At 43.6% G+C, this 12,017-nt stretch overlaps 1 protein-coding gene across 4 annotated transcripts in view; it reads left to right on the forward strand.

Moving 5' to 3' along the window:
- PHF20L1 (PHD finger protein 20 like 1) overlaps positions 1–12,017 on the forward strand; it is a 62,264-nt gene that overhangs the window by 42,504 nt on the left and 7,743 nt on the right. For all 4 annotated transcript variants that reach the window (XM_054984310.1, XM_054984311.1, XM_054984313.1 and 1 more), the window contains 5 exons: positions 2,384–2,488; positions 3,570–3,734; positions 4,574–4,755; positions 9,267–9,366; positions 10,947–11,142. In XM_054984310.1, coding sequence (XP_054840285.1) covers positions 2,384–2,488; positions 3,570–3,734; positions 4,574–4,755; positions 9,267–9,366; positions 10,947–11,142 — 748 coding nt within the window. The remainder of the gene's footprint in view (positions 1–2,383; positions 2,489–3,569; positions 3,735–4,573; positions 4,756–9,266; positions 9,367–10,946; positions 11,143–12,017) is intronic.

Consider the following 12,017-nt stretch of genomic DNA (forward strand, 5'->3'; position numbering starts at 1 on the left):
TGGGGGCCTGTCCTGTCCAGAGATTGGCCTTTCTTCCCCTATGGTGACTCCCAAGACCAAAGAAATCAGAGGGACACTTCTACAGAGTTGTGTTTGTTTGTAGTTTTCCAATACACTTAAAAGAGGCAAGATAATTTAAATGGAAAGTTGGTATCCTTTGCAGACCGGGTGGCTCCAATGGACTCCCGGCTGCTGCAGCTTTCCTCTGTTGTTTATGTAGCAGCAGAGAACGCAGCAATGGATCCCCAAGCCTTTGGTGGTAAAGTAAGGAAACGTCTCATGTGTAAAGGAAAGTGGGGTAGCCATCCTTAATGCAAGTGGAAGGGACCACCAAATTAAGTGAACAAACTAGAATTGCCCAGAGACGAGTGAGAAGTAGGAATCCCTCCCCTGCACAGACTTTGAAAGATACCTTGGCTATACAGGTCTACTGAGAAAGACCTGTGAGTTGGCATCAGTTTTGCCACTGATTCTTATAATGCGATCCTAAGAATCTTTACACAGAAATGTAAATCCCACCAAATATGGGGCTAACTCTCTTTGGTAAGGGCATTTAGAATTGCAGCCATTGTGTCCCAAGTGTTCTTGTATCCTGCTGTTTGGGAAAGATGGTATCTTGTTTATTTTATAAGGCGGGGGGAAGGGTTCTCCCCTCCTCTTCCCATTTGGGTCTTGAAACTCTTCTGGGCTTGTGTTTTAATTTTGGAAGCTGCCCTAGGAACCTTAAGCTGAGATCATGTGATAAAAACATTTTAAATACATGGCAGAATACATTAAATCGTTTGAAATCTTTTAAATTATCAATACAAATGTGCCAGTTAAATAGTTATTACTGATTTAAAACATTTAACTGTCCGACAATATTTGTGAAAACAGGGCAAGCTGTGGTTACACTGAAAATCATCAGTGATAATCACCTTTTTGAAATTACCGCCAACCAGCCCTTAGAAAGATGGGAAACGGCAGTTAAAAATGAGATCAGTCAAACCAGCAAGCAGACATCTAACCCTAAGCCCGAAACTCAAGGAGAGATGCCAGGGAAAAGGAGGGAGGGAATTTTATAAGCCAGATGGTGCCACAGAGAGAAATCCTGTCTCTGGCTGCCCATTTGGCCTCAGACTGATGAGGGATTCAACAGCCATGCGGGTTTATGTGGGAGGAGGTGGTCCTTTAAGGTGATAGGCTGTTCAGGCTTTAAAGACGAGAACCAGCGTTTTGAATAGTGCTTGAAAGCTCACTGGTGGACAGTGCATTTCCTTACTGGCAATGTGTTGCTGATGCTTTATAGTAATTAATACAGGTGTGATCAGAATATGGGTAACTGTGTGCCCAGATTTGTAGATTCCACTGTCTGTTGAACAGTCTTAATATGAAGTTACTCCAATCTGAGCCCATGGAAATAAGAGCTAAACTACAAGAGACAAATTACCGCAAGGACGCTTATGTGAAGGGAGTCTCAATGTTAGCAGGGAAGCTGAGTTTTAAAAGAGATCGGAAGGCTTTGTCAATTTCCCCTCTCTACAGAGCCAGGGAGATGCTGCTCAGAAGGTTTGTTTATTTCCCCTTTGCCTCTTAGAAGGGGAGGAGAAATTGACAGAGCCTTCCCATCTCTTTTAAAATTCATCTTCCCGGTTAACATTGTGACTCCTTTCACGTAAGCGTCCTTGTGTAATTCGTCTCTTGCTGCTTGGCTCTAAGTGGGCTTATACTGGAGTAGCTCTGTAGGATCGTGTTGTGAGGGTCTTAGTATGAAACAAGGGGAGAAACAACCTTTCTGTTCTGTCTTAAGTAATGGCCCATCACTTTTTAGAAATAGTCGGAAAATGTGTGTATTGGAGAACAAATTGTGGGTTGAATAGAGTTCAGTGCTAAAAAGTAGTTGTAGATAAAGCCCCATTTATTGCTTATTCAGTCTGTATCCATTTTGTTGCCTATGAAATAAAATGAAAATCAAAGAAACCAAAAGTGCTAGATCTAGACTGGATAAATCCAGCTTTCTTCCAGAGTTATACCTATTTAGTACAACTTCCCAAACTTTCTCCGGATGGAGTTAGGAGGACTTCATGGGAAAGCCGGAAAGTGAGTTTGCTTAGACAATAGGCTTTGATTGCAATTCTGAATTCATTCTTGTCATTAGAACTACATTGTCCTTGCAGTTCTTTTGTAAGTCTCTTTGGCTTTGTTCAGTGTTTCCAAGGTGTACTCTCCCTGCTCGATCGTTATTTAAAGAGCAAAGCTGTTGTTAGCTAGTTATTTAACTGTGCTTGTTTCACTTTCTGGAAGTTGTTGACTTAATATTGTGGAAAATGCCGATTTAAAAGAAAATCCAGTAGAGATTAAATATCTATTGTTCAAATAAACCTCCTTGCCATTTCCAATTTAGGTAAAAAGAAGGAGAAGGATAAAGAAAGAAAAGAGAGGAAAGAAAAGGATCACAAGTCAAAACAAAAGAAGAAGAAAAAGAAAAAGAAGAAATCAAAACAACATGGTATATTCAGAATACAAGTGATTTAACCCAAAACATTTTATTGTGTACTTCCAGGCAGTTGGTAGCAGGGAGAAGCTATAATTCTGTCGAAGTCTGCTATAAAAGCATAGTCTGTTTTTGCCTCAAGGCATGCTTGGTAGGCCTGCTGATATGCAGTCTGCCAAAAGTATTTTTCCTTTCCTGTCCAGTTCCATTGTGAAGGTGTTGCATGTGGCTGGCTGTGCCCATTGTGTTTGACACGTGCAACATTGGTCACAATGACATTGCTACTCAAAAGGCAAACGCTTGAGTGTTACTGTGAGGTCATCCAGCCATTTTGCATTTTATTAATTTAAGAAGTGCAGTGCATGCTCACCCTTGAAAAAGAGCCGTTTTGCACGTTCAGATAAGACGCAAAAAGGTGTTGTGTGAATCACTCGCGCTTCAGTGAAGTCCCTAGGGGAGGTCTTGTACATCTGCTCTGTGAAAAGATCTGTTGCATTGGAGATATCCGTGTTCTAATTTTCCATGTTCTAAAGCACAAAACACAGAAGCACATCTTTTCACCATTTCCGAGAGCGTGCAAAATTGCCCTGTGCTGTGCTGATTGAGTCATGCGCTGCAAATCCTACTTTGTTATTTGAATTATTTGAATTTTCCCTCCTTCATAGAAGCCCAATGCAGACACCTCCTCCCCCTCCGTATGTTGACTCGCTTTGCAGGCAGGGAGAGCGGGCACGAACGTGGTGGCCCCATCCCCTGCCTCTGTCAGTAGCCTGGTCATCTGCAGAGTGTGACTGTGTGGAGGACATGGCAGCATGTCCACTTCTTCCCTGTAACATGCAAGGAGGGGTCATCTGTAGTGGGCTTAAACGTTTCAGGGGTTAGCTTAAGGGATATACTCGCTATTGGTTTACTAAAAGGTTATATGGAAAGTTATATAACAGCTGATTCTATTTGACCCAAAATTTTGTTGTGTGTGTGTGTGTGTGTGTGTGTTCTTCTAAAAATGCAAAACAGTGGCTTTGGATTTTAAGAATTGCAAGCAGCATTTCACTCGTGGGATATGGCTTTTGTGACGTATTTTGTAATCCCTTTGCAGAGTATTCAGATTTTGAAGATAGTTCTCTTGAGTACCTGGACACGTGCTCTTCCCCGCTCACCAGGTCCTCTGGGAGCTCTTTCACACTGCGAAGCACGACGATGGACAAGAATACATCCTACCAGTACCCAAGGGCTATTCTGTCTGTCGACCTTAGTGGTGAAAGTAGGTTTGCTGTGCCTTGTGCCATTCTCTGCCTAAATTCCATTTCTCACAGGAAGCAGTAAGGTAAACAAACACGTGCCACCTTAGAGATCACTGTATGGATAATTGTAAAGATACTACTTGCTATTTTATATAGAGTATTCCATCTTTACAACCCATTAAGGTAGTTTGTCTCTGTTTGGTTTCTAACTCCAATCAGCCATGTGCCTCTGGAAAAGCAAGGTGTGATGGAGAGAGTCCCATACCCTGTAGTTTTGTGTCCCTGCCTGACGGGAGGCGGATTCTGCCAATGAACGCAGAAGTTCAGTAACACCCATCGTGGCTAAGTGGCTGTAGATAGACTTGTTCTCTGAATTTGTCTGCTTCTTTTATTTTATAAAGCACTTAAGGTAGTGGCAATCTCCTTTGTCTCCACGTTGTTCCTTGTAGAGTTGATTTGATCATACTCGTTGAACCCTGTGTATGCCAATTGAGAAATGCTTCCTAATGTTGAGCCATAACATCTTCCGGTCTCCTACACTTGGTGAATTTAAAAAAGCTGTGCTCTCCATTTTTGTCATTTTTTGACAAGGATGTTAAAAATTGTGTAGCCTTGTTAAAAATGTAAAAAAAAAAAAACATGTGCTGTAGCTATGGGAGGAATGGGGCTGTGTTAATGTTTGCAACAAAGCAATCTTATCAGTAAGTGTTTTTGGAGCAAGCAGTTCTTGCACAAAGAACATCTTCAGATGCACCCTCTGATGTGCACTTCAACAGGGGATGCAACCAATTCTGTTCTCTTGTACTCCCTGGGTACATGCTCGACAAATACCCATATCTGCCTTTCTTCTGAATTTCAGACCTCTCTGATATGGAGTTTTTGGATGACTCTTCTACTGAGAGTTTGCTGCTGAGCGGCGATGAGTACAATCAGGACTTTGATTCAACCAATTTTGAAGAATCTCAGGATGAAGAGGATACTCTCAACGAAATTGTCCGGTGTATCTGTGAAATGGATGAGGAAAATGGCTTTATGATTCAGGTCGGGAATGCATTGCTTTACAGTCCGATCTACAGGAATTGTTTTTTTCCTGTTGAAATTTTGATATATCAAAAGCTGCTTCAAACCACCAGCTTCAGTCCTTGTAGTAATAATCATAGTCAATAGTTAGCGTTTATATAGTGCGTTCAAGTGTTTAAAAGCATTTCACATATCTTACTATATAAAAGAGTAAGCGTGTTCCAGACGACTCACTTCCTACCCTGGCGCGCCACCAGAGGGCACTGCCAGGGAGGGAAACCCAGGAGAGGCAGTCTGTCTCTCCAGAGAGTGCGTCACGGCGGGAATACCAGACCAGGATCAGGAGGGGAGTAGGTGGCAGTGCCCACTCCCAACTTCACCCAGCTGGGATCAGGAGCAGGCAGATGGCAATGCCCACCCCCCACCCCCACCCCTTAACCCAACCTGCCCCCTGCCATCACCCATTGGGATCAGGAGTGGAGCAGGTGGCAGTGTCCGCCCCATGTCTTCACCCAACTGGGATGAAGCAAGGAGCAGGAGGCAATGCCTGCTCCCCTATTCACCCAGCTGGGATAAGGAGTGGAGGAGGCAGCAATGCCCACCCCCTTTCAACTCACTAGAATCAGGCGTGGAGCAGGTGGCAATGTCTGCCTCCCCTTCACCCAGCTGGGATCAGGAGTGGAGCAGGAGGCAATTCCCGCTCCCCCTTTACCCGTCTGGGATCAGGTGTGGAGGAGGAGGCAATTCCCACCTACCCACCCTCCCCTTTCTAGAGCCCGATGTATTTTTTCCCACAACGGGCTTTGTTGCTAGTCTTTTATAAGCCCTACAACACTCCTATGCAGAAATGAGATGAAGTCGAAGTCTGCCTAGTGAGTTCGTGGTAGAGTGAAGATTTGCGTCAAGGGCTTCCTGATTCGTAGCTCAGTCTGTTGGTCGCCGTACTACACCAGGTTCAGCTGCCCTGTAGTGAAAAAAGGGAATGTGTATATTTCATATTTTCATGCATTTAGTATCTGGCTCTTCTGATATTTCCTGCACATCAGTAGAGTCTGTGATCCCGGTAGCTTAGGCTTTTTGAGTGCTCCAGGTTAGGCCAGGGGACTTAAGTTGTCAGTGACACCGTTTTTTTCAAGCGTCATTGCTGCAGCCATCATTAAATCTCTGTGAAAGTTCTGTTTTGCTTGTCTACATCTTTTTAGAAAAGGCACTGAATAAGGGGTCCCTGACCTTTTTGAGGCTGTGGGCACATTTGGCATTCTGACACAGTGTAGTGGTCGCAGCCACAAAATGGTTGCCACAAAAAGGCTGCTGCAGGAGGTGGAGCCAGCCACAAAATGGCTGCTACAGCTTCTCCTCAGTCACAGAGTGAAGATCCTTGTGCTGTGGAAGCAGCTTCTGCCAAAGCAGCGTTTTTAAAAATCTGCACAGCCAATCAACACTCCAACGGCCAGTTAGAAACTATGCTTTGCAAAAGCCCCACCCACTTCCTAAAAATACTCAGTGGACACCAGCAAGGGTGTCGGCGGACAGAATAATGCCCATGGGCACCACGTTGGGGAGCCCTGAACTGAATGCTACATTACAGGTTACTTTGTGACACCTTAACAGGAGACAAAACTTGTCTTAAAGTGCAGTTAGTCCAACATACCCTGCTAGGTGGTTGTCACTGTTAAGTCTCCCTATTGAAACAGGTGGAACAATTGGGGGAGGCCATGGTTGAGTGGGAAAGCCTCTGCTTTGCATGCGTTAGGTCTAAGTTCATCTCCCTTTGGAAGGATCAGGCAGCAGGTGGTATGAAAGACATCTACCTGGGACCCTGGAGAGCCACTGCCAATTTGAGTAGGCTCTACTGGCCTCGATGCAGCAGTGGTCTGATTCAGTGGAAGACATCTTCACATGCTTATATGCTGCACTGATGAGGCAAATCAGGATGGCCGCAACCTACTTTGTCCTGTTCAGGTCACAGTTGTATTTAGTTATTTATAATCTGCCTTTCTTGTTGAGACTCAAGGCAGGTTACACAATGTAAGTCCTTGCAGTCGATGGAATAAACCACCTTATAAGCAAAGTAATAGGACTAGGATCACAGAGATCTGAACCCAAAACTCAAGTATTAGAGATGGTATGTTAACAATGCCAAAAGGTGGAATTGCATAGTAGTGTAGTGACACCAAGATAATACACTAAGCAAATAGTTAATATATACAGTCATGTAGGCCATAATCTCATTCCCTCTATTAAAACTACCCTATCGAACTATTGCGTTATAACATAGTCCCGTTACCTTTATAAAAATGCGCTCTTGCACAGCTCTGTTTTACCTGTGGGAACCTTCCTGACCTTGTCTGGCAGGCCGTACCACAAGGTGGGGGCCAAAACAGATTGCACAGACAGTTCAACCTGGTGGAGTTAATCCTCTGGACTTTAACAATGTACTTTAACAATCTCCAGTAACTGGAGATGCCAGAGATTTAATCCGGGTTCCAGAGTGCCCTTCAGGTCTTCCTCTCTCTCTCCATGTAGCAGGAAGAGACTGAAGACATTTTCCCTCCGTTCCTTCTCAGAACAATTACCTCAGGTTTTTTTTATAATATATTTTTATTTTAATTATAGGGAGATACAAGAACAGGCAATAGTATACATAGTTAAACATTAAAAACCAAATTACAAGCTAAGTCGAACATCAAAACAGTCTCTAGATTTAACAAGTTGTTTAGTATAATCATCCTTTGACAAAAAGTCTAAAACCGGGAACCAGAATTCAATAAAGTGAGATTTGTAGTCTGGGTTTTCACGTTGCTTAGTGTACTCAGTTAATTTGGCTAAAATAAATAAATCCCAGACTTTCAATAACCAGTTGGAGATGGTTGGGCCCTTCTAATTTTTCCAGGCTGTCGCAAGAACAGTTTTGCCTGCTGCCAACAGTAGAGCTATTAGAGCCTTTCTTTCTTTCGGGATGGGAATATCATGCCAATCGTTTAGCAATATCTCTTCATGCTGAAGAGGTATCTGATAAGTGGTCATCTCGTGTATATATTTACGCACATCGCTCCAAAACGGCTTGATGTAGACACAGTCCCACCAGCCGTGCATATATGTCCCTCTATTCCCACATCCCTTCCAGCATAAGGGGGAGATTGAGTGAGTCATACGTTGCAACCTAGATGGTGTCAAATACCATCTCATCATCAGCTTTACGGTTTGCAATTTGATACTTATTATATTAGCGGTGAATATAAAATTGCCCCATAATTACAATTACCTCAGGTTTTGAGGGCCATATTGGAAGGCCTGATGCAACCTTCTGCGTGTTGTCTCCCCTCCCGTGAAGTTGCAGTCTCCCCTCAGCTCTCTGGCAGTGGATTCTTGCCAAGAATCTTTGAACCACCAACGGCAAGTTTATGTGAAAAAGAACAAGGTTGGATTTTTAAAAGTTTCCATTCCACCGCCAGCTCCGGCTGTCTTCAAGGTGAAAACAAGTCATTGTCCACCTTTCGCAATTACAGTTAGGTTGATGGGATTTGAAGAGCCGGTTCTGGGAAATAAGCTGTGGCGTAGCGGAAAAAAGAGTACTTAGTTCTTCACTCATGCCCAGCTGTGACAGAAATCCAAAGTAGAGAGAGTTTACAGCCTTTTCTTTTTTAGAGAACAGTTCTTCTTCTAGCCGTTTCTTTCTACCTCAGGAAACATAAAATAACTTCCTATTTAGTATCAAAAATCAAAGCTACCATGATGGAAATGTTAACAAAAAAAAATACGATCGCCGTGAAAACTAATGAGAAAACAATCAAAAGAGTTCTTACACAAACCATTTAACCAGCTTTGCTGACCCAAGGCTGCATATATAGCAAACGTACAAACTCACATTTATTGCATGGATCAATTAATTGTGACAAAATTTCATATATTCATCCATATTCACACAAGGTCAAACCAAACACATTCCAAGATATATACAAAATTCAAGAACCTGATTTTTCAAACGTCAATGTACATCCAAAGAATCTCTAAACAATAAAGTGCTGGTGCTTATTAGTCCTTCAGAAAAAGGTATACAATCAACTATTCAGGCAAATACACAGGGAATATGCTTCCACAAATTCATAAACAGATGATTGTCTCTTAAAAGAACCCAAGTAGGTCCACTGTCTTTTCAGAATGAATATTTTCAATTGTGACCAGACGGGTAAACCGGAGTGTTTCTGTCCCCATTTCAAAGTCTCTGTGGTCACAAAATAACAAGCATCAAACATCATTGCACCCAACATCTTTCTTGCAGCTTCTGCAGTGACAAACCGCCCTTCTTCAAATTCTTGATGGCAATGTAGCATTCCTGCTTTGTTGATGTTGCGGTGAAAAGTTGCCCTACTCAGCGTTGAGTTTGCCCAAGCTTAAGGTGGGCAGGACCTGCTTCAAAAGGAAGTTGTGTTCACCATATGGTAGACAGTCGTATTCTTCGTGTGCTAATGAAGCAAGTCATGAAACTGTGTTCCTCCTTTTCTCTCATTGTCCCCTTTTGTCACCCGCAGTGTGAAGAGTGCCTATGCTGGCAGCACAGTGTGTGTATGGGGTTGTTGGAAGACAGCATTCCGGAGCAGTACATCTGCTATGTTTGCCGAGACCCACCTGGTGTGTATGAGTAAATTTTCAAACTAAATTCTGAAATTTCAAGTGCTTGTACTTGCCAGTTTCTGTTGTGGTTTCCTGAGCTTGTCTTCCGAGTTCTCTGCTTACTGGTTTATATATCAGTCGTTTCCCCAGTCCACCCCAGTGGCAATGTTAATAATGCGTTCTCTCTCTAGACATTCCTACATTGACTTTTACTGAATTTTTAAGCAATTTATAGTCCTCCCTGATCATAGTCTCTGTATAGTTAAGGAGGGAGGGAGCTAGATAAGATCCTTAAAGGTAAAGATGTCTCTCTGGGAACCAAGATCAAGATAATCCAAACTATGGTATTCCCCATTATGACGTATGGAGGTGAAAGCTGGACAGTGAGGAAAGCTGACAGGAAGAAAATTGATTCATTTGAAATGTAGTGCTAGAGGAGAGTTTTGCGGATACCGTGGACAGCCACAAAGACAAATAAGTGGGTACTAGATCAAATCAAGCCTGAATTCTCCCTAGAAGTTAAAATGACAAAACTAAGGTTATTGTACTTTGGTGACATCATGAGAAGACAAGATTCACTGGAAAAAAACCAATAATGTAAAGAAAAGTAGAAGGCAGTAGGAAAAGAGGAAGACCTAAAACGAGATGGCTGGACTCAATGAAAGAAGCCACGTCCTCCAGTTTGCAGGATCTGAGCAAGTCTGTTAAAGATAGGACGTTTTGGAGGTCTTTCATTCTTAGAGTCGCCATAGGTCAGAGGCGACTTGACAGCACATAACACACACACAGTCCACTCTGATCATAGTCTCTGTATAGTTAACATAAAGTTCTAAATATTCCACATAAAATAAAATCTAGTAAAACTAAATACCTATCCCCGTACCTCCACTCTTTTCCTCTTCCCCCTCTTCAGCTTTTCCAAAAGGTCTTACAGTGTTTCTGAATTGCTTAAGTCCTGACTTCAGCAATTCTCCAATGAGAGAGAGCTCAAACTAGGAGGGAGGGTTGTCACCAAGAACTGTGCATCCAGATGGCTTTTTGATGGAGAGCCATTGAATGGTACCAAGCGACCACAGTGGGACAGGAGGAGGAGGAGGAAGTATCTTGAGGGCTTCTAGATTTGTGAGGCCAAACCACTACCTTCATTTGGGCCCAGAAGATGCTTGGAAGTTAGCATTATTTTTTATGGGGATATAGAAAATAATGCCCTTTTAAAATTTAAAGGGAGAGAGACACCCTCCTCTCTCTTTGGCTCCCAGCTCCCCAAACACTCCTAAAATTCTGGGAGATGAACGGTGGTTGCTCCTGGAATTGAGGAGCATTTGGGGGCGTTTTGAATGTCCTGAAAGTGACCCGAAACTGCAAATTTCCTGTTTATTTTTGGCTCGGGTATGTCTACACATCCCTGCTCATGAGCATCTGTGTAATTTCTGATTAAATTAATGTTGTGGTTTCCAGAGTGCCTGCCACTGGAGCAAAATGGGCAGTTGTGCCCACAGTTTTTGTAGGAAGTTGTTCCATCTTCAGAAATGAGCCTCTAGAGTGGTTTCCTTGATCACGGCAAAAGAATAAGATCTGACATCTCCCCTTGCTCCTAGGTCAGAGATGGAGTGCCAAGTATCTGTATGATAAAGATTGGTTGAACAACGGCCACATGTGCGGACTCTCGTTTTTGAAAGAGAACTATTCTCACCTAAATGCCAAAAAGATAGTGTCAACACACCACCTCCTGGCTGATGTGTATGGTGTTACGGAAATACTGCGAGGGCTACAGTTGAAGATTGGGATTCTCAAGTAAGTGCCGTCTGTGACAACATCGTTTCTTTCCCTTCCGCTGCCCTGCCCTAGCAGTGGTGGGGGTTTGGGGTGCCATTTTGTTTTATCTTATTCCGGTAAAACGTTTGCTAAGAATATTGATAGTAATGTCGCTTGGATGTGACAGCTGGGGAAACAGTGGCCCCGTTCATATAGAGTTCAAAAAGCATAGACCTAATGCTGCAACCATGAGACATGCACCACTGTGTGTTTTGTAGTTGTATCGCTTTCCTTTCCTTGCTGTTTTGACCAGGTACTGCTAACCAGGACGAGGGCAGCCTGAGGGAACAGGTTTTTTGGGGGTGGCAAAGTTCCATTTGCCACCAGCCAGTCATCCAGCTGTTCTCCTTACCATCTCTCTCCCCTCTTCGAAAGCTGCAGGGCAAGCTGCTCAAGCCGGTTCCTGAACTGTAAATGGAGGAGAGGTCTGGCCATAGCAAATGAAGGGATCCTCCATCTACAGAGGCCGGAGACCTCTGAGTACTGATTCTGGGAGCAGCAGGGCGGGGCCTCGGCCTCTGTTCCCTGTGTTTGGCCTTTCAGGGCAAGTGGTTGGCCACTGAGTGAAATGGGATGCTGGACTCCATGGACCTCTGGTCTGATCCAGCGGAACTCTTCTAACGCTCACTAGATTCCTTCTCATAAGAGTTTGGCCCCCATTTCTGGCTGCCTATCGCCAGGGTAACCAAATGGTGGCTAAACTCGAATAGAGACGTAATCTCACGCGTATTCAGGAAGTGTGCTGAGCGGTGGAAGAGTGAAAAGGAGAGGAGGATTAGCTCCTCTGGCTCTGGGGTGGGTGTGGTGGCAGCAGCCACGAGGTGGAAAAACACGATGAGCTGCCACTGCTGTTT

Source organism: Eublepharis macularius, chromosome 7, assembly GCF_028583425.1.
Source record: "Eublepharis macularius isolate TG4126 chromosome 7, MPM_Emac_v1.0, whole genome shotgun sequence".
In the NCBI taxonomy this organism is placed as follows: Eukaryota; Metazoa; Chordata; class Lepidosauria; order Squamata; family Eublepharidae; genus Eublepharis; species Eublepharis macularius.